General features: G+C 40.3%; 1 protein-coding gene across 2 annotated transcripts; it reads left to right on the top strand.

The window, feature by feature from the left end:
- The first annotated feature begins 1,200 nt into the window (after nt 1–1,200).
- Nucleotides 1,201–23,533, top strand: LOC306820396 (hexokinase-1). Of its 2 annotated transcripts, none has more exons than XM_079338219.1 (19): nt 1,201–1,297; nt 1,837–1,939; nt 4,664–4,826; nt 10,671–10,819; nt 12,130–12,249; nt 12,638–12,733; nt 12,904–13,003; nt 13,251–13,434; nt 13,823–13,978; nt 14,214–14,447; nt 14,668–14,972; nt 16,395–16,543; nt 16,755–16,874; nt 17,373–17,468; nt 19,381–19,480; nt 19,648–19,831; nt 19,955–20,110; nt 21,266–21,499; nt 22,583–23,533. In XM_079338219.1, exons 2-19 carry the CDS (start codon nt 1,877–1,879, stop codon nt 22,731–22,733), a joined length of 2,760 nt encoding a protein of 919 aa, XP_079194345.1. In that variant the 5' UTR covers nt 1,201–1,297; nt 1,837–1,876; the 3' UTR covers nt 22,734–23,533. The 2 variants fall into 2 exon arrangements, with proteins under 2 accessions (XP_079194345.1, XP_079194344.1); XM_079338218.1 differs by having other exon boundaries at nt 1,242–1,573.
- The last annotated feature ends 2,202 nt before the right edge of the window (nt 23,534–25,735 follow it).

Raw genomic sequence — 25,735 nt, 5'->3', positions numbered from 1 at the left:
GGGGCAGGATAGAAAAGTAGGGAGGTCCTAAATCGTAGCTGTTCACAAGGGGGGAGGCAAGTCATAGGCTTTGCACGTCATTGAGTCAGCAGACTCGAGTCGTTTTTACGGAAAGCGTGGTGACGTCACCAGCCTGTGTGTTTGTGTGTGTGTGTGTGTGTGGGGGGGGGGAGGAGGGGGGGGGCTATCGCTGCATATACCAATACCAAGATTTGTTGCATCACAATTCATCAGCAATTCAGAAAGGGATCCCGGTGCACGTGATGCGTATTATTTCAACATATTAAAGTGTGTCACAAAAAACTGAAAATTACAAGATATTTCCCATAGCACACTCAAATTCATCTGGAGAGGAGATGACAGCATGTTGGAGAGGATTGAGGGACGCTTATTGTTGATCTGAATAAAAGCTCCTGTCTTCTAAGAGGATCACACAACACAACAGTGGTGCTGCCAACTTATAGCCAAAAGTTCCTGCACACAAAAAGGCTTTACTACATGCTTTGAAAAAAACCTTAAGAGTCATGGATTTATTCGGTTGTTGTGCATACAAAAACATTTCAATAGTTTGTTTGGTCACAAATAATATCAACATCGAGAATTTTGATTTAAAACACATTGTCTTTTAGTGTCAACCTCTTGATGTCAAAACAAAAAGTCACAAAAAATGTAAGAAGTGGTGAATATTGCTGATACAGAGAAGTCATAAATGACTTTCTAATGCTTACAGTATCTTCACTAAGTAGAGCATGTTTAATCTATGGGTCTGCTCCTGCTGTCTTTATTGTTCCTTTTCTTACTCTTTTAAATGTTTAAGTGTGAACCAATAATAATGTTGTTGAAGTTTTGTGTTCATAAAAATCTTGGTTTATCATAAATACAGTATATATATTTCTTTATCTTTTGGAAAAACTCCCATTACCCAATCCCTGTTGAAGGTTTGTGGATATTTAAGTTATAAAGACATTTCTTGCTGGTATGCAAGGTCTCAAACTTGTCTTAGTGTGCAGTTGATTTGACATGACTCTCCTGAGAGAGGGGAGAGAGATAAGAAACCGTCAGCTACACGCCTGTTTCTTTTAGCTGTAGTATGTGTGGGGCTGTGTGGATGCAGCAGCTTGTGTCTGATGCCCTTTAGCCTGTAGCTGATGCTGATTATGATGCAGCAGGAAGAGGGATGATGACATCATCATGTAGTGGTCCTGCCCATCTGCACGTACACTTCTGGGTGCCGTGGCAACGCGTAAGACGAGCCGGCCGGCTAAGGGAGAGTGTGTGTGCTGCTGGGAGGAGAGCGGTAGGTTATCATGCAGATGCAGCCTCTCTCTCTCACACACACACACCCCCCCTCTCTCTCTTGCTGTTGTAGGAGAAGCCCCCTCCTCCTCCTCTCATCTATCCCTCCCCTTCTCCCTCTTCTTCACGTCCTCAGCCCAGCCAATGAGAGTCCTCTGTGGGGGCAGGGCATAGCAGAAACTACCATTCCAGTGCGGGGTTGCTGCGTCTCCCCAGAGCAAACACGGAGCTAGCAGCACAGAGGGAGGAGACACGCTCAAACCCAGCCTCTGTGTGTGTGTATGTGTTAGTGTGCTGAACTGTGTTTGTGTGTGTGTGTGAGGCTGTGAGTGTGTTTCCTGTCGCAGACTAGCAGGCAGGAACACTGCTGCACTCTTGTTTCAGCACACTTTTTTTCCCCTTTAACCTTGCCTTGCCTCGGTTGCTGAGCTCAGGCTTTGCTTCCTCCTTCACTTCAGGACAAAGAGGGACCACGGTGGGAGAGCAGGAGACAGCACACGGCAGCTTTTTGTCATTCCTTTCCTTCCTCTTCTCTCGTAGTCGCTGCTGACAGCTCCCGGCGGGCGGACGTGCAGGCAGGATGATAGCGGCTCAGCTTCTGGCCTACTACTTCACTGAGTTGAAGGATGATCAACTCAAGAAGGTGGGTGAAAGCAGCTTTAACCTGGGTCTTGTCTTTGCTGATCAGGAGACTTGTGTAATGTGACAGCCATGGACAGCAGGTAACAGCCTGTGGGGTGTTTCAGGCTGGGAGAGGAGGCTGCAGCATTTGGGAATTTAGAGGAAGAGAAGGCCATTATGAAATGGAATTTCTATGTCAGTTTTTTCATGGGTTAGGCATGTTTGACATGGATGTCCTTGAGAGGGGCTGTGGTCATGGTGATGATGGGGATGGGCTGCAGACAGACCTTCGTTAGTGAGTGTTTCCGGAGCGTCTGAAGCAGACAGGTGTCTGTGAGGAGCAGTTGGGGAAAAGTCGTGAGCTTCACATTCTCCTCCCTCTCCTCCCGCTTTCTCCACTCACACATTCTTACTCTTTATCACTATTATTATCACTTATATTTCTCCTGTTCACTTATTTTCTCCTCATATTACAGACAGAAATGAAATAAACCAATAAGCAGAAAACAAATGTCACCACCAGTCAAATCTGGTCATGCACAGAAACTGAGTCAAGGGTCAGGGTGGGTTGTCAGGCCGACAAGATGTCTGGGGGGTGGGGTGGGTGGGTGGGTGGGGGGGGGGGGGGGGGGTGTAATGGGAATTGGATATTCATGATGTCATGTGTGATGTCACAGTGCAGTAGAAACCTCAACTGAAGTAGGCGAGTGGAATTTACAGCGGTTGCCGTCCATAATGATGGAGACATGCTTAAATGAAAAGTTATTCGGCTGTGTGCTTGTTGAATATAAATGATTTAGAATGCATTAAGAGAAGAGCATTTGACAAAACAGTGTACCCTCTGTAAAGGAACAGTAACAAAAGGAAAAAAGGAAGAATTATCATCACCTTCAAGACTTTTTAGTGACGATGTTCTCTTTATAAAGTCACGTTGAACCGCTAACAGTTGTTTCTTTCTTTAAATGCCAGGAAGACTTGGAACATTTTTTTGAAACGATACTATTCTGTGTGTACCCAGAGTGTACGGGTGTACGGGGAGAACTTGCAAACTCCACAAAGAAGCAGGATAAGCAGTTTAGTTAACTGATGGCTATTCAACCCGTTATGCCAGTCTCAATGGGAACAATCTTGAAAGTGCACACTTGGCTCGGGAACTACAGTTTGACTGGTTGAAATACGGAGTTAGTGCAAAGAATATACTGCTGTCTGGACAGGGTGCATTTTAGTTCCCGCTGTCCTTATGCAGTGTCATGAACTGTGTGACTACATGGGGGCGGCGACTGTGGCTCAGTGGTAGAGTCCTTCCACTCTCAAGCTGAGGTCGGGGGTTTGTTCCACACATCGTGCAGTAACACGTCGGTGTGTCCTCGAGCAATACACTTCGCTCCAAGTTCCATCCGCTGCTTCGTCGGCCTGAGCAGGAATATTAGTTGATACTGATGGACAATTTTCATAATCAGTGTGTGAATGGGTAAGAGTGACGTGCAGTGTAAAACCACTTTGTCAGAAGACTAGAAGAGGGCTATACAAACTGTAATCCATTTGCCATTGACATGCCAGCCGCCATATTTAGACAATTACACACAGTACTACACATAGTTGTTCTCTGATTGAAAGGCTAAGAATAGTGATGCCTCATAGAGCAACATGATTAGACACATGTGAGGGACGTGTTTCATGGCACAGAATAGCTCAGTGAGTGTGACGTGCTTCACTGCATGCACTGTGTGATGATGTAACAATGAGAGTCCTAGGTCAATCGACCTCACGCTGGATTCCATTCATTCAAGTATTAATGGGAAATTTCCCCGTTAATAATTATTAGGCACAAAAAGGTCCTGATACCGAACGCCATCGCTATTTTTACCTTGTAGAACAAAGGAGGTCGTTGTTTTTTACTCCCTCAGTGAGTCAGTTGGATTATGTTATTGTTTGATGTGAAGATTTTAAATCATTATTTTGGAACTTAAACGAACACATCTATGCAGCACACACACAGTTTGTGTTCTGCGAGGTAAAATTACAGTTTTTTTCAATGCAGTCTGGTTGCTTTGAAGAATGCAACTAACATTGGTACTCTTAAACAGCAGGGTCCATCTGTAGGACTTCTTCCACTTCGAATAAAAGTCAGTCTGTCAGGGGAAAAAGAACACTTTCAGTGGATGTTATTTGATTCAATTAAGCAGTAAAAAAAACATCTGATTCTGATATCACAATGTTGGTATTCTTTAAATGTATATATTATTTTCCATTTTAGAATCGCCAACCTTTGTTTTATCCTACAGTGTCGTTTTGACTCGTTTGGCATGTTGCAACAACAGTGTTTCCCTTCACGGGGTTGAGTTGTCCTGGTTCAGGGGCCAGCTCTCTCAATTCGTGGCTCTTTGTGTATGGTGAATCAATCTATTGACTTTTTAGCTACCGCCCCACCTCAGCACTCAATCTCCCAACATGCCTCTCATTCAATCTGTTTAAGGAGCAGTTAGAGGTGACCTTGCATTGGAATTTAAAGGAGGTGAAAGGAAACGGGTCATGGCCTCCTTTTTCCTTCAGATAATCACTTTTATAGTTGTGTTTTACTTACTAGAATTTACCTTTTATTTTTATTTCTAATGTCCTAACTGTTGGAATTGATGTGGGCATTTACAGATTCACTCCTGAAAACAATTGATAACTTTTGTTTTGAATAATGTGGTCTGTCGTATACACTGACACCTGTGTTTGTGTCCTGTGTCTGCTTCTTTAGATTGATAAGTACCTGTACTCCATGCGCTTCTCCGACGAGACGCTGAAAGATGTCATGAACCGTTTCCGCAGGGAGATAGAGAACGGGCTCGGCCGGGACACCAACCCCACCGCCACTCTCAAGATGCTGCCCACCTTTGTCAGGTCCATCCCTGACGGATCAGGTACCGTACACGGAAATGATGGAGAGAAAAAAAAAAAACCCAGATCATTGAAAGAATCAAACACTCCCAAAACATTTTTCATCGGTTCCTGCTGCTAGAAAGAATCCAAAGACTGAGATAAACCAAAATCACGAGTTTACTTCTTCAAAAAATACTTTAAGGAAACAGGTCCCATTTATTTGTGACATGGATATTATTCCTCCAACTATCTCAGGTTGTTAAAATAGTCCCAGCAGGACTATTATGAATTTTAAATGCTGTATGCATGAAATGCTTGGAAGAAGTCCAGGGCACCCAATACTGGGTCATTGATTACCAACACTTAGAGACAAACTCCTGCTCACTGTGGAAACTGCACAAATACAGTGGAAACTCATCAGTGACTAACTTTGATAATGCAATAGTACAACTTGGACTTTTCTGTCTTTCACTTCTTTACCTGATGTTTGGCTTTAAACACGCCTCAGACCAGCGTCCCTTCATCCCTCTGAAATAACAGGAAACAACACAGCACGGTGTTACAAAGAATAAGAATAAACATGTCAATGATTTGTTGGCTCATACGGACACATGGGGGAACTTGCACAAAGAGTGCAGACATATACTTCAGAGCACATTGTTTTAAAATGTGCAGCATGTTGAAGGTGCATTATGGACTTGTGAATCATGTGACAAACTGACATCAGAATAATCCGAATGAAGAGAACCACACAGAAGAGTTTGATGGCACTCCCGTAGATAGACCGATAAATATCAGGAGACATGATGAAGAAAACTGAAGACCATCTAAACATTCAAACTAGTTTGATAACGGATCAGTAGACGGCATCATGAAACCAGTGAACACGATAGTTCCTCGGAAGCTTCTGCGTCCATGAATGGCGCCATCTTGTCTGAGGTTTAGTTCAAAATCTGTTCAAAACAACTGGTGACTGAGGCACCAATCACAAACAAGGATCGCCAATCCTTTTTGTAAAGAGTCAATGTCATGAAAGTGACACATATCTTCACATCAAAGGGGAAGTGATCCCATCCACACGGTAAACAAAGACGACAGCTACTTTATTGAAGTCTGTCGATGAAGCCATACTGTTAGTGTGTTCAAACTCCACCTAATGTTTCCAGTTTGTATCTGGCTATAAGCAATGTGCTGATGCGCTCAATTTGTCCCGCCCGCTCTGTGACATAAGCCTCTTTGTGCTCTCCATTTGGCCTCAGTATTGTTTTAGCTCCGGGGGCCGAACGGCTCACCAGGAGCGATCACTGGCTGCATACACCTCATCACCAACACAATCAGATAAAAACATGAGCTCACTTCTACTGATCTGACACTTTCACAATCACACTCCAACCGTTACACATGAAATATTCCTGATCGCCAGTCGGAGGAAATCTCCCATTATTACCAAGCAGTAATGAAACAATAAGTGTGTTACATTATGACTGTGCCAAGAGATTAATGGGAATGAAATAAGAGTCCTCGATCAGCCCCATTAATAATATAAAGGATGGACTTCCTCAATTCAACTCCTGTATCACAATGAATCCCTGACTAATTAAGGCAATGAAACACATTTAATGATGTCGGAAAATCAAAAGAGACAATAATAGAACAGATAATTGAATACAAGCACATAGATGACATTAGATGAGGTCAGGGCAGACTTAGATAGATAGATAGATAGATAGATGGATAGATAGATACTTTATTGATCCCGAGGGAAATTCAAGTACTGAATGTGCGGCCACTCGCGTCGGCACACAGGAGATAAGAAGTTATTTTTAAAAAAAAGTCATTTAAAAAAAATGCAAACGATAGCTCTGGACACAAAATAAGAAAGCATTATAAAAAGTTATATATAAATACATATGACGTACATATCAATGGCGGCAGATGAAGAAGTGCAGCTGTATTTAGATGAGGACTCAGTCATTAAGTGACACCTGGAGGGAGAGCTGTAGATAAAGCTAAACAGAGACATTAAAAATGAATGCCTATGAAATATCTCCGCGCACTCAAAGGTCTTTCATTAATGTAATCATGGATAAAACACAAGCCTGAAATGTTTGAACATGTTAAAAGTTTAACATTCAAACTCTTTAACGCACTGAAAAATGACTGACAGAGAGATCAAATAAAGCGACGATTCAGTCTCATTATACTCTGTTCTCTAAAGGTCCGGTTACGATAAAGACACTGACTTTATTTTTAAACATTTTAAATCTTTGAATTGGAAATCAACAGCAAATACAGAAGTGAAAGGTTTAATATTTCCTGTTTTTCAAAGTGAAGCTGTTTGTCTCTCCGAACCTTCATTCATAAAGCTGAGAAGAGAAACTAAGTAATATATTTACGGTGGATTTAACAAAGATTGAAAAACAAGTATTAAACACTAAAATGTTGGACAGCAGAACCAACATGCACCTTTAGAAAACACCGGGTTATTTCAATGAGATGAATGTTCTCAGAGAAACCAAACCAATCACCCCCTCACTACATTGTGGTTACTCACATCAAAGTCACACTGGTGTTCTCTGCACGGCTTGTCCTTGTTGGTAAACAGAAATAACATCAAGTGCCCGTCAGACATACTGCTGCCCCTCTTCTCACTTCTCTCGCGCTATAAATAGCCTCGCGCTGTGACAAACACAGGAGGTCAGAGGGCTCGGAAAAGGGCAGAGTTGAAGCCGCCGCTTAAAGCCGATCAACATGATGGGAAGGACGGCTGGAGAAAGGAGAGACAACAACTTTCTATCCACTGTAAGATGACGTTTCTGTGACAGGGCGAACTTTCCTCTCAGTCTCAAACTGAAGGAGGAGGACGCTCTTGTTGTGTCCTCTTTTCTTCGACCAAACCGAAGCTCATCTGAAAAGATCCACTTTACAAATCCAGCCTCATCTCAGCCATTGTTTTTAGGGGATGCTTTGCTGAGTTTCCATGGTGATGGCTCGGTTAACTGATAACTGATTGGTCAAATGTCGTTTAAGCACATAAAAGTTCTTACCTTTTTGGTTCGCGCTAAAGTTATTTCATGAAGATCAACAGTTCAATTCAGGATGAGAAAACATCAAGTGAAAAATCTGTTAACGTTGAGAGTATTTAAACTGTTGCTCATGAAACACTCGAGTGAGCCTTTCCAGACGACAAAAAGCAACGTTTAACATTTGTCTTTTGTCAACAAGAAGTGATGTTAGTTTAAATCTTCATTTTACGTTATTGTTCAGCTTTAAGTAGTGAACTGTAGCTGTTTAATTTGTATTTTTAAGTCATGTGTGTACAGTTACTTCATTTACTTTACGCACTCATCACGTCATGTTGTTCTTTAAAGTTCACTGATCACTTTTTGAAAATTAAACCTCACCTCACAACGTTAGCATGTTCTTTGTGTTTTTGACGTGATGACATGTTGCTCTAATTTAGAATCATTATCAGAACAGTGGTCCGGGTCGAGGCCTGACAGAGATCTCAGAGGGGGCGCGATGCTGTAGATTTTGCACATATTACCTCATGAAGTCATTTTATATATAAGTATGTGTGCTGGCCCTTTTCTGTTGGGATTTTATCATTGAAAATGACTTCTGGGGTTGTTTGAGCTGGAGGACTCTTAAAAGGATGCTTTCAGTTTGACCTCAACGTTTAATGAAGGTGTTCAGTTGTACAACCAGATTCAACCTGTCCCCCACAAGAAACGATGTGTTTAGGTGTTAAGGACAATAAAGTCAATTGGAGTTGCACATTTAGTTAGTTAGACGTGGATACTTTGGGGATCTAGCAAACCAAGGTGTGGCATGGAGATCAGACAGTGGCAGTGAGGTTATAGTGGGACAGGACAATTATATATAGTTATAGTGGACAATATAACACACACACACGCTCTGCAGCACATCACTGACACGTCTATATGTCAGGCCCGGTCACTTCTCATTCCACACAGGTCATGGGGATAAAAAGAGCAATGCAGCAAACGCTGAGCGTCATGGTGTAAGTTAAAGCTCAGCGGTCTGACTGCAGCCACGGTAAATGAACATCCACAAACCATCACATGTTCTGGTGGAGAGTCTGTTTGCAAGAAACTTGATCTCTTTCTATTTCTTTAATGAGTACGAAGTTAAGATCAGTGACAGATGAAGCTAAACTAAATATAAAGTTGAATCAAAAGTTACAACTTCTTACTTCACTTCAGAATATAAAAGGGCTCAGAGCAGGTAGGTGATAATTACAAAATATATCAACAGTAAAAAGTTTGTATCCTGTTACAGAATTAGAAATAAACATTTTGGCCTGGAGTAACATGTGACCTGTGTTCTTGGCTCTATTCACGAACACGGTAGCTAAAGTGCATCCTAAAATAAGGTTGAGTTGTTTGAGTTCATAAGAATGAATAGCAGTGTTTTAATCCAGAAGGAAATGTCAGTGCACAGTCTCTCCAAAAGTACAACAACGGTAAACCAACAAAGCCTCCACTAATATAAAGTGAATCAGGCTTAATGCAAAGCAGTATGTCCTTCTAAAAGAGACCAAACGAATGTGTCAGTAGATGTATGTAAAGCACGGACACTTTGTTATTTCAAGGGCACTTACTCTTCTGGCTTTGTCTCGTACCTCCATGAATCATTATGCTGATGATCATGAACCGGCACACATGAGGAGGCAAAGTGAAGCTGATCGAGCATTGAGTGAAGTGTGTTGTTCATGACAAGATGAATAAAATATCCTCAACCATACACTTGAGCTGAGTGTGAAGACACTTCCTTATTTGTATTCTACATTCATTTTTTTTTCTTAATCTAAGCAGATTGAGATCAAACTGATCCTTTCATGGAGGTTAAATGGCTGTGATTACAGTTTAAATTATCTGTCCTATAGACAACGATGAAAGTACAATATCTTACATGATTGCTTTTGGAGATCTTTTTCCTCTTTCATGACATTTAAACTTTTGAAATAAAGATGGAGTTCTAGTGATGCCTCCACTGAGTCTTAACAGAGACAAGAAATGGATTTAAGTATTCTGGGACCCAAAAGAGAATTCCCTTTGTAGATTCGATTATTTAGAATCTAAAAATATATATATATTAAAAAAAAATCTCAATTGTTTGAAATTTTATAATAACCACTTAAAGTCCAGTCTTAAATTCTGTTTTGTTCATCACCCATTTTCCTAAGTCAGTTGATCTTTGACATTTTGTTCATGTAAAAACATTTTACATGAATAAATAGAGTTTTACTTTAACTAGAGGCTGATGAGCAGTGGAAGTCTTTTTGACTGTACAACACTATAATGGCTCCTCAAACTCCAACGTTAACTTCATCGACTGAAATCACAGAAATGACACTTTTCTTCTATTCTTGGCCTCAAAGTAGAGACATCAGAAGCTACCTGATCAAACCTTGGCCCTAACTGATGAAGCCGTCCTCTGATATATTAAGCAGTGTTTGGTTGATGACTGCTGTAGTTAAAATATATTTAACTACAGCATTTTATTTTATTTTATATATTTTTATTTGTCCACAATAAAAATGAAGAACTTCTTTATGTCAGAGATGAACGTTTTCAAAGAATAAAAGAAGGAGACCGCACACTTGCTCCCTTTTTTTGTGCATTTATTATGAGCACATCCTGTGAGTGAGTGAGTGACGTGTCGAGCACAGCTCTTCTTCACTGAGTCTGAAGAAGAGCTGTGCTCGAAACGTCACTCACGCAAGTGTGCGGTCTCCTTCTTTTATTCTTTGAATGCTGACCTTTGAGACAAGCACCTTACTGGATGTGCGCGACTGCTACGTTTACTAGAGATGAACGTTTTAAAATCTGTAACAATTATTTGTTCTCTGATTCTGACAGAAAAAGGAGACTTCATAGCTCTTGATCTTGGAGGATCAAATTTTCGGATCCTGCGGGTCAAGGTGACACGAGACAAGAAGCAGCCGGTTCAGATGGAGAGCCAGGTTTATGACACACCTGATGACATCATCCATGGTAGCGGCTCACGGGTAAACACACTCACTATGTTTTAAATGCCATTTCCTGATTCTCCCACCCGCCAAAAAAAAAACGTAACACATGTTGTTATCAACATCATCAACACATACTCAACAAATACTGCACAACATAGATGAGACACTCAAACGGTTTCCGTGCACATATCCTCTGCTTCTGTCTTCCCTCTTAACAAAGCGCAGTTGTATATGAAAGGTCAGCTTGAGGGTCGACAGAGTGTAAAACGAGCTTCTCAATAACACTGTGAATAAAGAGCGAGGTGGAGTCAGAAGCTACGCCGACCTTCAGTCAACTCGTAGAGAACAGCTGGCAGTCGAATGGTAACATGATAACCCAAACATGAGGGACTGTCTGAGGCTGTGTGATTGGATCACAGCGTGACTTCCACAGACAGATGCTGTTGAATGAAATGTCAACAGGACAGCTGGTCAGAAATGTAACATGTTTTACATGTATGTACTGTTAATGAGGATGTTTGCTGAATTAGTAAGACACCTGTGTAAATATTAGAGGTAGGGAAAACAATCTATTTATGTAAAAGTCAAGACTCTTTTCTTCTGAGATATAAAATCAATTCATAACTTCCGAAAATCTTTTTTTTTTTTTTTTTGGAGGGGCTAATCAGTCACTCCCTGCTAAGGCTAGCTCTTTGACTTAGTAGAATGACAAATGGCGTAGCGAGAAATTCAACCAGTCTAATAATGACTGGAGTAGACTTTGAATCATGAATCCACAATTGTTTTGAATCAAAAGGACAAAAATCGATGTTACTGCAAAAGCTTTACTTTGTGAACTCCAATCGGACATATTGGACATTTGATCTTCAGAAGCTATAACTTTAAAAAAGTATCCTTTTTCTTTTACACTTGAAATGAGCTGCTATGCTAACTTAACTTGGATCCTTAACATCAAGATATAAAATATAACCTTTTTTGGTTCTATTATTGGCCATGATTTTTTTGCTGCAGCCAGTTTATTTTAGTATATTTGGGTTTGCAGTGTCATGTCAATTTTCTTGTTTGAAGGTTTATATGAGCACTTTAAATGAATGTATGGTCAGTATTGTAACAGACTGATTGGTTTCTATAAATCACAACAGACGTGTTATACACAGAACAATTTCATTATTCAGATTCTTTGACATTTCACAGTCAGTTGTACAGTTTTATTTCTAAATAAAATAGGGTTTCATATTTATCTAACTGCTTGTATAGTAATTATCATTCATAGTGTAATTGTTGTAATGTTTATTTAGTTTGCATGTTACTTGCGTAAATACACAAACTCTCTTTTCTGTTTGCAGCTCTTCGACCATGTCGCAGATTGTCTGGGAGATTTCATGGAAAAGCAACAAATCAAGGATAAAAAGCTTCCTGTAGGATTTACGTTCTCCTTCCCCTGTGCCCAGACCAAACTAGACGAGGTAAACACTTCATGTGTTTGATGATGAATAAGCTAAAGAGCTAACTGTCTCACAACAAACTACTACACTGTTATAATCAATATCTCAATTATTTCTTTTTTTTAATTTGTGAAGTCCTGAGGTTAAAATGTGGGATGGGGGATATTTTTCGGATGAAATTGTCATTCAAGAAAAACATGAAATAAGAGAGGATGTTCAAGATAAACTTCCATTGTAAATACTGACTTTCGTAAAAAGCTACATTTTGTGTCATTTGACCTTCAGTAGCACGTTGTGCCGTTGGCAGACAACGCTGTGGTTGGAATATCAATGGGAAGACTCTCTGGTTTTGCCAAGTGTGTCTAAGTGGTGCTTAAAGTTTGGCCTCATAAAGATGTTTGTTTCATAGGCCGTCTTAGTGACATGGACAAAAAAGTTTAAAGCCAGCGGTGTGGAAGGCATGGATGTTGTCAAACTGCTGAACAAGGCAATCAAGAAACGAGGGGTGAGTGTGTTTTCTCTCCAACATGAAAAAGACATGCAAGGTCATTATCATTTTTTAAGGAAAAAAGTTTACTTTTTAAATGACATTTGAGACCAAAGCCATGACAGCCTGTTTTTTTTTTATATATTATTATTATTTGTTTTGAGTGAAATATAATCCTGTCTTTTCAGGATTATGAGGCGGACATCATGGCTGTGGTGAATGATACAGTTGGCACCATGATGACTTGCGGATTTGACGATCAGCGCTGTGAAGTCGGCATCATTATTGGTAAAGACAGACAGCATATTCTTTGGAAGGAAATGACTTGCTCTTGAATTCTTGTTTTATTGGGGAGTCTGCTTTAAATGTCGATCAGTTCAAAAAAAGTGAACTCCATAGACGCACGAATGAACCATGAGCACATTTCTACATGAGAGGGCGCCAAAGCTAAGACAAATATAACCCTGGAACAGTCCGGCCCTCTGCCTCCTGAACTCCAAAGAGCAAACACTCAATCAGCTCTGCATCCTTTCAGGCACAGGGACAAACGCATGCTACATGGAGGAGCTGCGTCACATCGACCTGGTGGAAGGAGACGAAGGCCGAATGTGCGTCAACACCGAGTGGGGGGCCTTCGGGGATAACGGCTCCCTGGAAGACATCCGAACAGAGTTTGACCGTGAGATCGACAGAGGCTCTATGAATCCAGGGAAGCAGCTGTAAGATGTTTTTTCTTTAATATCCATATCCATGCAAAAAAAGATTACTGTTCCAAAAGGGGTAAAGAAAAAAGAAAATACATGCTATAGAAACAAAAAAAACACCCACCATTTTGAACGTTTTGTGGACCCATTTTTGCAGGAAAAAACAAAGTTCCTTGAGGCTTGAATAAATGTGCATCTGTGTCAGTTAAGATGTTTAATCTGTGTCTATGAAAATCACTTTGTGTTGCTTAAGTTCCTCTGTGACAAGAAAAGGAGAAATATGGTGCAGGCCTTCTAACATTGTGTTTCCTAGAGAAAACCATTCTGCTAAGCCTAAGATGCTTAAACGTAAACTGCATCCATGATACTGCTTCTAAAACTCTGCTGTGTTTCTCCTTCTCAGTTTTGAAAAGATGGCCAGCGGGATGTATATGGGAGAGCTAGTTCGACTCATTCTGGTCAAGATGGCCAAAGAGGGACTGCTGTTTGAGGGACGGATAACTCCCGAGCTCCTGACGAAAGGAAAGATTGAGACAAAACATGTTTCAGCCATTGAAAAGTGAGTGGGAAGAATACGATCACGCACACAGGATCTGCTTTAAAAGGGGTGATGTGTTTACTAAGCTTGTGTAGAAATCAAAGATGAAACCGTTTTAGTGCCTTTTAAGAGCATCAATGTATGAAATGCTTTGTACAATTTGACTTCAGAAGATGCAAATTAAATATGACTGTCTGGACTTTTTTTCAGCAGCGAGGATGTGATCGTCAATAACAAGGAACCTTTGTCATTTCAGGACTAAAGAAGGACTGAAGAAATGTATGGAGATCCTGACCAGGCTCGGAGTGGAGCCTTCAGATGAGGACTGTCTGGCTGTGCAGCACGTGTGCACCATTGTGTCCTTTCGCTCAGCGAACCTGGTCGCTGCAACGCTAGGAGGAATCCTCTCCCGCCTAAAGGAAAACAAAGGAGTCGCACGCCTCCGCACCACTGTGGGCATCGACGGGTCTCTGTACAAGATGCACCCTCAGTGAGTATTTAAGAGTTCGCTGGATGAAAGTTCAGAGGTGGTGCACACTAAAAGCTGTAGTTTCATGTCATGTCATACTTTACTTTACATCTCCAAGCAGTATTTTACATTCCTCGAGTATCTGATGTCAAAACATTGTTTTTGTTTTAGAATTTTAAGAACATCTTTGATTTCTGTGTCACTGAGCACATCTGTATAATGAGTCGATCTTTGTGAACAGATATTCCCGCCGTCTGCACAAGACGGTGCGTCGCCTGGTCCCAGACTCAGACGTCCGCTTTCTGCTGTCCGAGAGTGGTAGTGCCAAAGGGGCAGCCATGGTGACGGCAGTGGCGTACCGTTTGACGGAGCAGGCGCGCCAGATTCAGCAGACTATGGCGGAATTCAGGTTGAGCAAAGCGCAGCTGTTAGAAGTGAAGAAACGCATGAGGGTGGAGATCGAGAGAGGCCTGAAGAAGGACACTCACAAGGAAGCGACGGTTAAAATGCTGCCGACCTTTGTGAGGAGTACACCAGACGGAACAGGTGAATGCACACTAAAGGTTCAATCCTCTTAATGAAAACAAGTACATAAGATTTGTTTCTATATGCAGGTGAAAATGTATTCATCATCATATCATAAGTATTTATTTGACACTATTTAATCCGAGCAGCTCTGGATACTTGCTGGAAAAAAAGAATGCTGTCGTTCTTTTCAAGCGGGAAAGGTAGTTTCAAACTGAACGATATATTCAAGTTGGATTTATTTTAGTTTGATGTCATTTTCCGCTCGTGTGTTTCTGTTTGAGAACCTTCTCACATGGCGATGTCTTCACCAGGACGTTCTTTGTAAAAGACATTTGGTATCTCAATGGGAATTCTTCTGACAAAGTTAAATATACTGTAAAGAAATAAATATTATTACGAGCCAAGCCACCAATCAGCAGGCTGAAGTAAGTTACATAATCACCTATTCAAGCTGTTTAATCCAATCATCTCTCTCTTCATTTGAAGCTGGTTTAGAGCAGTGAGATAATTGTCTGAATGTGGATATCATCAGCAACTTTAATCAGACAGTTTATTTCACCATTGATTCACTGAGTCTTATAAAACTGAGCTTTATCGTCCTTTTCATTCAGAGATGCTGAAAGAATCAAGAGAATGTTTTTGATCCACATCATGATTGGAAATCGCTGCTCGTCATTGATGTTTGGACTATTCCACACGTCCTTGTCAGCATCTGTTCTCTGACTCAGATCGTGTCTTTTTGTTTGTTTTAAAAGGTCAGGTTTCATCATGACATAATCAGTGAGGTTGTACAGCTTCAGATTGCCCCGGCATGTTTCAAAGCAGTCTTCACTATTTTTGTACAAACTTCACCGTTCAGTTTCCCCATTTGGCTCTTCAATTAAAAGAAAGGTTTGTCGAGTTGGCAACTTTCCAACATCTTTGCCGCTGAGATAATGAGCAGGTTGTTCCACATTGTTTGAAAAAATAAAATAAAAATGAAAATAAAATAAATAGATTATCTGCCTCAAACCGTCATCACTCATTTTTTCTGACGGCAAATAACGAAGAAAATAACGATTTCACAGCCAAGAGGAGAGCCAACTATTTCATTTGTAAATGACAATATGTCAGTAAACTGAAAAACTGGTCTGGAAATGTTCAATGTTCATTCCTTGAATTTCCAAGTCAAAGTCAAATTCAATGCTTTTTCAGCAGCATTTGATCAGCATCAAAAAGTTGTAATCTTGTAAAATAAAGAGGAGAGCGTCGATTTAGCCCGTGGTAGATTAAAGCCCTATTGCTAATGCAAATAACCATTATCCAAACTTTTTCCAGCAAGCCTTCATGTAGGTGTGAGGTCAGGGTGAACCAGTGTGGGAATGCATCAGGACATATGAAGGGAAAGCTCAGCTTTTTTTGTGCAATTTTTTAATTCTAATTTTTCTTCCTGTCCTACAGAGAACGGAGATTTCCTCGCTCTGGACCTCGGGGGAACAAACTTCCGTGTGCTTCTGGTAAAGATCCGCAGTGGCAAAAGGCGAACAGTTGAGATGCATAACAAAATCTATGCCATCCCGATCGAAGTCATGCAGGGCACTGGAGAAGAGGTGAGACGGTTCTCTCTGATGCCACTGAGTATTTTGTTCATTTGGAAATATGTCTTATTCTTTTTGAAGAATCTTAAGATTTGCACCTGTACTTTGCCTATATTCAAATCAGATAGATTTCTGCTGTGTATCTGCTTCATGATCGAATAGAATCAAAACCAACATTTCCATATCTCCCAGCACACCAACTCACTGAAAGATGTCTTTGCAGCTTTTCGACCACATCGTGTACTGCATCTCTGACTTCCTGGACTACATGGGAATGAAAAGTGCTCGACTGCCGCTGGGTTTCACCTTCTCCTTCCCATGCCATCAGACCAGCTTGGACGCAGTAGGTTCTCTACAGATTATTTCAAAATAAGCCACAACAAAGAGAAAACGACTGAAACTGCACTGACTCAGTGGTGTGTTTTCAGTAGTTTTGGTCAGATAGCTTTTAACACTCCAGGATTAGGCAAGGCAGTGATCGTTTATAGGTCTCGAACATGTGACATACAACCTCTTCCAACTGTGTAACAAGCTTGAGCAAGGTACAGAGCACTCACACTCTGGGGGGGGGATCACACATGCTTGTTCACTGTATGAATAGTGTAGTGTGAGCATGACCTCCCTGTAAAATATGAAGCTACAACAATCAATCCCCTTCATATTACAACAATGCTGATCAAAAGAGGTTTTTTTTTTAATAACTCTAAACTGCCTTCAGGATAAATTAAAGTTGCTATGTTGTTCTCTCAATCCATAGTTTCTCTCATGTAACCTCTTCAACCCTTTGACAACTATAAGGTGTGGAACTATTTATTCAGGAAGCGTGTTCTGTGTTCTGCAGGGTATCCTAGTAACCTGGACCAAAGGCTTTAAGGCCACAGACTGCGAGGGTGAGGATGTGGTTGAACTTCTCCGGGAAGCGATCAAGAGAAAAGAGGTAATTTCAAATACCAAGTACAAGTGATCTTCTTTTGCTTTGACGCTACTTCTGTGGAAGTGCAGCGAGACAAACACAAAGGTTTCTCGATCGTTTCATGTGGCGAATGACTGCTTCTGTGGTACATTTGTGCTGTCAGATCTAGAAAATAAAATAAGCGTTTACTTATTTGTTCGACCATTCACTTTCTGCTTGGAATTTGAAGTAGAAATGAGCTTTTTATGGAACACTACATCCTGCACCCAGTTTTAGGAGAGTTTCTCTTCTTTGTAGCTCAGACTGTCTTCTCATAGCTAAATATAAAACATTTGACTAAACTTTGCAAAAATAACTTCTGCTGTCCTCAGAACTTTAGCATGATGTGGTCGTTCTGTCTATCTGCTATACAGACTGTTTCTCCTGTAAAAAAAAAAAAAACCCTTTCATTTACTGACTCTTTTTTTATTATGATTTTCTAAAATGCTCCATGCTCTGAAACACAGAAGGACTGAAAGGAAACAATTTAGAAATCCTCTTCTGGACCAGGTCTTTTTAAAGCCTATTGACAGCTAGCCATCGTAAAACAATAAGTGTAAAGCTATGTGTGTGATTGCACTATAATACATGACATAGCTTCATGCCATTATGAGTTTCTTACACTGATTTCACCTTTCTAGATGGAGAACCCCGTAAGTATGTTGTGACTGTAAATCTTTCACAGGCAGGTAAAGCGGTGCAGGAGTGTCGCGGTGTGATGATTTTTTTTTGTAATAATAGCATGTCATCATAACACCTGAAAAAAGTACAGTCAGAGTCAGACAGTATGGAGGAGTGTTTGTCTGCGTGTGCAGTGTGGGATCTATCCAAAGCTCCGAATTAGCACAGTGATCATACCCCGTATTTTGTGTGTTTGGCAGAGCTCCTGAATTTTACAACTCTCTGAAACAGCGTGTGTATTTTATTGTGTAGCTTGTCTTCAGTATGTGAGTGGAATGCATTGTGCTCAGTATCGCCTGATTTTAAATTAATCGATATACAGATTCATTAAGCAAGCTGAATATATGACGTGGACTTGTAGAAAATCTCACATATTTTTAAACTTCGGCCATATTATTATTATTATTATTATTATTATTATGACATAGAAAAGGTCATGCTCCAACACATACAACTTAAAAGGTCCCAATCAAAGAGCCTTCATGTTAAAGTTAGCTGCTTCCTTTAAAGCAGAAACAGCCGTTATATCACTCTCTTCAAACACACTCGACTCTATTGAAAAGAAGTCACTTACCTCTCAGAACTCAGGAGTTTCTGCTCTCCCACTTGAAATGTTAGTTTGTCATTGTGATTATTGTGTTTTAAAGGTTTAGCTCATCTAACACACAATAGCACAAAAAAAAGTCAACCGATCATGGCAGCGTCATATTAAAGGGACAGGACTGTTAACAGAGAGTGGTGGCTTTGAAGGGAGTGAGATGACAACTGTTTGTGCTTTAAAAGAAGCAGTTTGGCCTTTTAAAAAAAGGTGAATCCTTCCTGTCGTGTTGTCAGCTACTAATGTTACAATCTGATGGTGAGCAGGTGGTCTTTGTTTGCCCCTGAAACGAGTCTGTTTGACAACTGCCAACCAAATCATCCTATGGAGCAACGTCAAAGGTGTTTCAAAAGTGTCGTGGACACCGAATGATGCAAAAGAAGGGCCAATCCAAACTTCTAGATCAAACAGAGACATCTGACATCTTTTAGTTTTTAAACCACATCGATATTTTTCAGCAGAGGAACATTAATATGAAGCTTTAAAATTGTAACTTTGTACATGGCCCATTAGATGATAACACAAAGCATGACTCTTGGTTTCAGAGCTCATCTCGAAGATGTTCTAGTGTCATTATACTTGTACTTTTAGTAAATTTAAATCACGTTTGTTTCCTAGGAATTTGAGCTGGACGTGGTTGCCATCGTAAACGACACAGTGGGTACGATGATGACTTGTGCATACGAGGAGCCCACCTGCGAGGTGGGCCTGATAGCAGGTGAGTTAAACAAGCTTCTACAAAGGAAATGTTCTTTTTTTTGTCATGTTTATTAAACTATCCCCTTCTTAGCTCATAATTCACAGAGCTTAAAAAAGACTCAAATCTACAAGCTCCAAGCGAAATGAGGTCCTGCTCTGACTGTTCTTGGCTGTGTGTTTTTTCAGGTACGGGTAGTAATGCTTGTTACATGGAAGAGGCCAAGAATATTGAGATAGTGGAGGGAAACGAGGGTCGTATGTGTGTTAATATGGAGTGGGGGGCGTTTGGAGACAACGGCTGCCTGGATGACATCAGAACTAAGTACGACCAGGCAGTCGATGAGAACTCACTCAACGAAGGCAAACAAAGGTAAAAAAAAAAAAAAAAAAGACAGCCCCAATTTTCATCCCGATCTTTGTTAAGCAGATTTAATCAAACCAAGGATGAGCGTGTTGCATGCCTGATACATCTTTCCTCCCTTCTTCATGTCAGATATGAGAAGATGTGCAGCGGGATGTACCTTGGAGAGATCGTCAGACAGATTTTGATTGATCTGACCAAGCGTGGTTACCTCTTCCGTGGACAAATCTCAGAGACGTTGAAAACCAGAGGCATCTTTGAGACAAAGTTCCTGTCCCAGATAGAGAGGTGAGAGCTGGGGGTTTAACAAGGCCCAGTCACTTCCTTCATTTGTTTGTGTAAAGGCAGACAAAGCCATCTGTTAACTATCATGTTTGAGAAAAAAAAACATCTTAAAGGAGATATTTTAGAGTAAATACAAGTTACTTTTCTTTAACTTCTATGTTCACATTGTTCACATATTGTGATTCACATCAGGTTAAAGGAATTAAAAAAGAATCCTTTTATCTAGTTATTGGAAAAAAGACATGTTTGTCATCTATCTCTAGCAGGGATTTATAATATCAGAAATCGAGGGATTTATCTAAATCAGCAATATATTTGTATTTGTGAGGGGAATTTGCTAAAATAACAACTTAACGACTCACTTTTAACATTTTAAATATCCCAAATGTGTATCTAACTATAATCGAGTCTATTTGGAGAGAGAGAGAGAGAGAGAGAGAAAACACACCATCCCTTTCTCGAGGCGCAGGATCTGTAAACCCTGTTACTGGACTGATGTCGAAACACAAGATGATATTATCTCATTGATTTTGATATTGAGGGGAAAGCACTAAAAACAGTTCTCGAGATAAATTGTGTTTGATGTTGTATTTTAATGAAACATTATCTGACAATCAAAATAACTTTATTTTCTCTTCCTGTCTGATGACATTTACTCATTTCGATATTTTAAAAAGCTTCATCAAAGACAACAATCAAATTCATCCCAGTGATGTACCCCTTTCTGATTGGTTCAATGATTTAAATAAATGTATAATAGGTAGATAATATTATGCATTTCTATAGTAGAAAAAAAGAAGTGAGTGGCTGCCTGGTGTGAGGAAAAGAACCAGTACACAACATGAACAACAGATATAATTTGAAGTGCTTTCAAATATCGGATATTTACACTTTTATATGCAATCAGAAACGACAGTATGACTGAGAGCAGAAGCACATTAAAATATGTGGGAGCTGCATTGTTCAGAGGAAAGTAGCATGCAGGGGGATAACACACCTATGTTTAAGTGTAGGAGGGGGATGCAGTGTGACGCCTTGAGTTCATACACTGTTTAAGCCTACCTTAGCCTCTGGGAACAGCTGTGAGGTATCTGGTGACTCTCCTGCTGTTGGCTGACCTCTGACTCTCTCTCCCCCCCCTCCTCCACATCTCCACAGCGATCGTCTGGCACTGCTACAGGTCAGGGCGATCCTGCAGCAGCTGGGGCTTGACAGCACCTGTGATGACAGTATTATCGTCAAGGAGGTGTGCGGCACGGTGTCCCGCCGCGCGGCTCAGATCTGTGGAGCCGGGATGGCTGCTGTGGTGGACAAGATCCGTGAGAACAGAGGATTAGGCCACCTGGATATCACCGTGGGCGTCGACGGAACGCTCTACAAGTTGCACCCACAGTAAGACCCAGAATGGGGGTTTTAATAGAGGGCGTGGTTGGGGGAAGAAGGGGTTCAACTCTTGAAAACACAACAGAATACATGACATTAGGCAGCCTGTACCTACTTCTGTGTATCAGTATTTTTACTGTATCTGTATTTTTATAATTCAGGTTATTTAGTTCAGTTCACTACAGATGACGTTAATCAAGAAAACTCTTTGAGAAGGAAAAAGGAAGCTTAAGAAAGAGTCATCCATCAGTAAGCATCTTGATATGAAAGGAACACTAATACATCTATCAAACATTTAGCTAGCATTAGCCGGTTGCTCGGGATTGACATTTCTTTTTTTTCTTTTTTCTTTTTTTTTCATTTTCTCTGACTGGAAGGATTTGACAGAAACAACATTTATTTTGGTGCTTTCTTTTCACGTTTTCTTACATATCTTACACAAACTAAAGGCAATTTGTTGTTGAAATCATTGGGCAGCAACATATAAAAGGTTCACATTGCCAGTAATTAAAGGGTTAGTTCAACGTTCCGATGTATAAACACTGGTTTTCATTTCAATTGAGGTCTAAATGGCTGAATTTATTTTATGAGCACTGAAATGTAATTAATGTGGCTTGTCAAAACTACAGTCTGTCACTAAAACAGGTTGTTCTTGATATTGGATATTATGCTATCATGTATGTGTTAGATGGATGTCAGCTCCACATATGAAATCCTGACACGCGCTCTTAGAGAAGAGGGTGGGCAGATGTGACATAACAAGAACAACGCAGAAGTGGCGTGTCAAGTAACTCTCTTTACAAAGCTCTAATGAGAGCGTCTGCCTTCACATCGATGCTGTGTGCTTTGACAGAATCACAAAAGAGTGCAGAGGAACACACTGGCAGGCAGAACTCATAGTCAGCAGTTTAATTATGTGCAGGGAGATTGTACCGGTGCATAAAGTCTATGGTCATGCACTGATAGATCAACAGCCCTCCCAGCCAGCGATGAAGCCGAAGTCATGCTGTATTTTTTGCTTTTACTGGGAAGCATCTCTGGTCTCTTTTCTTCTTGTCCTCTGACCGGTTTCCTTTCATTCTCTTTCTTCAGCTTCTCGAGGATCTTTCAGCAGACGGTGAAGGAACTCGCCCCGAAATGTGACGTGAATTTTCTGCTGTCCGAGGATGGCAGCGGGAAAGGGGCCGCGCTCATCACCGCTGTGGGCTGCCGCCAGAGAGAGCTGGAGGCGCAGCAGCACTGAGGAGCTCCGTACCATCTGTCCTCGAGAACTTCCTGCTGCTCCACCCTGACCCTCACCCACCCACTTGGCAGCCGTGACTCCAACTCTGCCCCACCTGGCCCCAGCCCCCCAACACAGGCAGAGAGACATGCTGCATGCATAGGGAATTAATATCGAAATATTTATTTATTCTGCAGAGGGTTTATTATTTCAATGTTTGTACATTTCCTCAATAGCTTGTCAATAATCTGATTAAACTAAACTCTTTAGCTGTGCAATATTTGTGTATTGCTAATTTTATTTTTATATGAAGGCAGATATATAATTGTATTTATATAGCTGAGGCCACTTTGAACCCCAGAGGTCAATAGGTTTTTTGCACCACAGACACAAGCTAGATAGGCACTTTTATATGAGTTACAACAGCAGCAGTTCAACTTTCAAAAGGACATAAAACACATTTTTACAGACGCCATGGGCTCAGAAAAAAAACCAGTTTCAAAAGGGCTTGCAGCACAGGGTTGAATTCAAGAGTCACGGCTGTTAAAATCACCCTCATTTTCTGTTCACACAATGTGTTTGACTACTAATCCCATTTAGTGTAACTATCAGTGTAACTCACATACGTATTCCAGCAGGCACCATCCCATTTTATTCCTGAAGAGCCCAGAGTGTAGAAAAGGCCTGTAGTGGAAGTGTTAGCGTATCCTGTTGCTATTTGTGAACTATTATACATTTGGTGTTGTGATGAATTCCATTTCTGCTCATTGCAAATGCAAAGAATAAATGTTTATTGGGCCCGAAGAAAGGAGTGGATCCTACGAGCGCTTGTGTGTGTATTTGTGGCAGTGTGTTAGTGCGTCCGTCTGTGTCAACCAGTAGCTTTCAATGTCCAAAGCTTTGTGGAGACTGCATGCCTTACATTAAGACAAAGGAAAGCACTGGATCGTTTTCTTTTCTCTCTTTCTTTTCTTTTTTTTTTTTTTTTTACATCAACATAGATTTGTGATCAACACAGTGAAAAGTGAATTCATTAAATTATATTTTGTTGTGGAGTAAATTCTCGTGTCTCTTTATTTAACTTTCGAGCAGCAGCAGAAGAAGAATGCCACTTAATACTCAATAACGGCGAAAGTCTTTAAGTTGAGATAACGAGGGACTTCATAAAACGAGGGAGTCTTAGAACCCACAGGCTGTATACCACCACGGCCTCTGGCAGAGCGGTTTTTCTTCTTTTTCTCTTTCTCATAAATGCTTATTAACACGTCTCGAGATTCCAGCATACCTAATGAAATATGATCAAACGGAAAACCACATAACACAATGCCGTCTGTTTCATGGGAGCTTTATCAACGAGCAAACCCCCCCCCCAAAAAACCACCACATTCTTTTCAAACATTTCAACCAAATATCTTCTGAAGGCAGAATTTCCCTCCCATAGGTTTTCAACTATCTGCTCATCTGCAGATGTGTAGACATGAAAGAACAAGGAAATGTTTGTATTATACAGTTTGAGTTTCAAAGATTATTAAACTATCTGGAGAGTTTATTTAAAAAGTCCTTTGTTTCAAGTGTTATCTCCTGACATGCATTCATGTTTTCATTCAAGATACACACAATCTCTCTGTTATTGTAAAACCTCCTGTAGTTCTGTTTTGGCTCTTATGTAAGGTTTGATTTCAGTTTTAAAGACTTGAGATTCTTTATTTTAAATGTTAAAGCAGTAAACAGAATTTGCTCATGAGTTTTATGAACTACTCCTTTTGTAAAATGTGTACAAATAATTATATAAGTCATGCAACATGAACTTCATGCAGGAAGAATTCATTTTCTTTAGCTCATTGATATTTCATAATTTGGTATTTTAACTTTTACGTAGTGTTCCAGAAACATTCACCAGAATGCATGAATGGTTGGTTGCTTCATGTCTTTTGGGAGAGCCCTAATCCCCTCTTCCTATCTGTCTCACTTTATTGCATTGAATCCTGCCTTATGTTGAACTGTTGGGCTGCCTACAACCCACCGAAATTGTTTACCAGCCCATCCATATTTATCAATGAGCCTCATTCTCCTTTGCAATAAATCCCTAACATAACCATCAACTATTAAACCCATTGATCCAGTACTACAGTCCACTCCCTTCAGCTGTTGGTTTTTGAAGCACTGTCTGATCCTGGATCCTCTTTTGTGACTCGCCATCCTCGCTGACGTTTCTTTACCCGGACTGAAGCTACAGCACAGAGAGGACAGCCCTTCATACATTCTGTGCACAAACTGTATGTTAAAATACTCACTAATTTACACATCTGTCAACAAGGATTTCATTATAGCTCAGTATGATTAGATGTCCTTTATTCAAATGTTTTTCAATTCAGAATGCATTTTAACACCAATTCTCAGTATGTGTTTCTCCATGAGAAACATACAACGAATAAAGGACTTTGATTAAAAAACTTTTTTTTTTTTTTTTTAATTGAAAAAAATCGATTATATACCGTTACAAAAGTATATTGAAACATTATCTTCAGTGCTTTTGGACATATTTTATTATTCTCAATGGTCTATTATAAAGCTTTGATCACTTTCAACAAGTGAATCAAATCCACCATATCTAATTCTAGAGATATTTATTTTTAAAACCCTTTTGTTGTACTGTCTTTAAGGAGTCAGCTTTCCTGGTGAAAACTACAACTCCAGCAGAGCGCACTACCATGTGACAGTCAGAGTTCTAGTTCTAGCTGCAGGCCTGTCTGCTAATTGCAATCAGATATGCCGGATCATTCGCTTCTTTAAATCCTCTCTAATAGCTTTTAATAATAGCTAGTTAATGTTTAACAATCCACATTTACATCTGATTGGTTTGCTTTCTTCATCATTGTGTGCTAGATAAAAAAAAGTATATATATATATATATATATATATATATATATATATATATACACATATACACATACACACACACATGCAAACTTCACAAAGATACTAAAAATGTTACCCGGACCTGTTTTCTTGCTTTCTTGACC

This window comes from Symphodus melops (genome assembly GCF_947650265.1).
Source record: "Symphodus melops genome assembly, chromosome: 2".
In the NCBI taxonomy this organism is placed as follows: domain Eukaryota; kingdom Metazoa; phylum Chordata; class Actinopteri; order Labriformes; family Labridae; genus Symphodus; species Symphodus melops.
Note: the sequence above shows the minus strand (reverse complement) of the source record. Positions and strands in the feature narration are given on the sequence as shown.

Excerpts from the sequence above, each read along its gene's own strand:
- LOC306820396 (XM_079338219.1), top strand. The coding sequence starts at position 1,877 with ATGATAGCGGCTCAGCTTCTGGCCTACTACTTCACTGAGTTGAAGGAT. Across the intron at positions 4,827-10,670 it reads GTCCATCCCTGACGGATCAG|AAAAAGGAGACTTCATAGCT; the intron begins GTACCGTACACG and ends TGATTCTGACAG. Across the intron at positions 13,435-13,822 it reads ATGAATCCAGGGAAGCAGCT|TTTTGAAAAGATGGCCAGCG; the intron begins GTAAGATGTTTT and ends TCTCCTTCTCAG.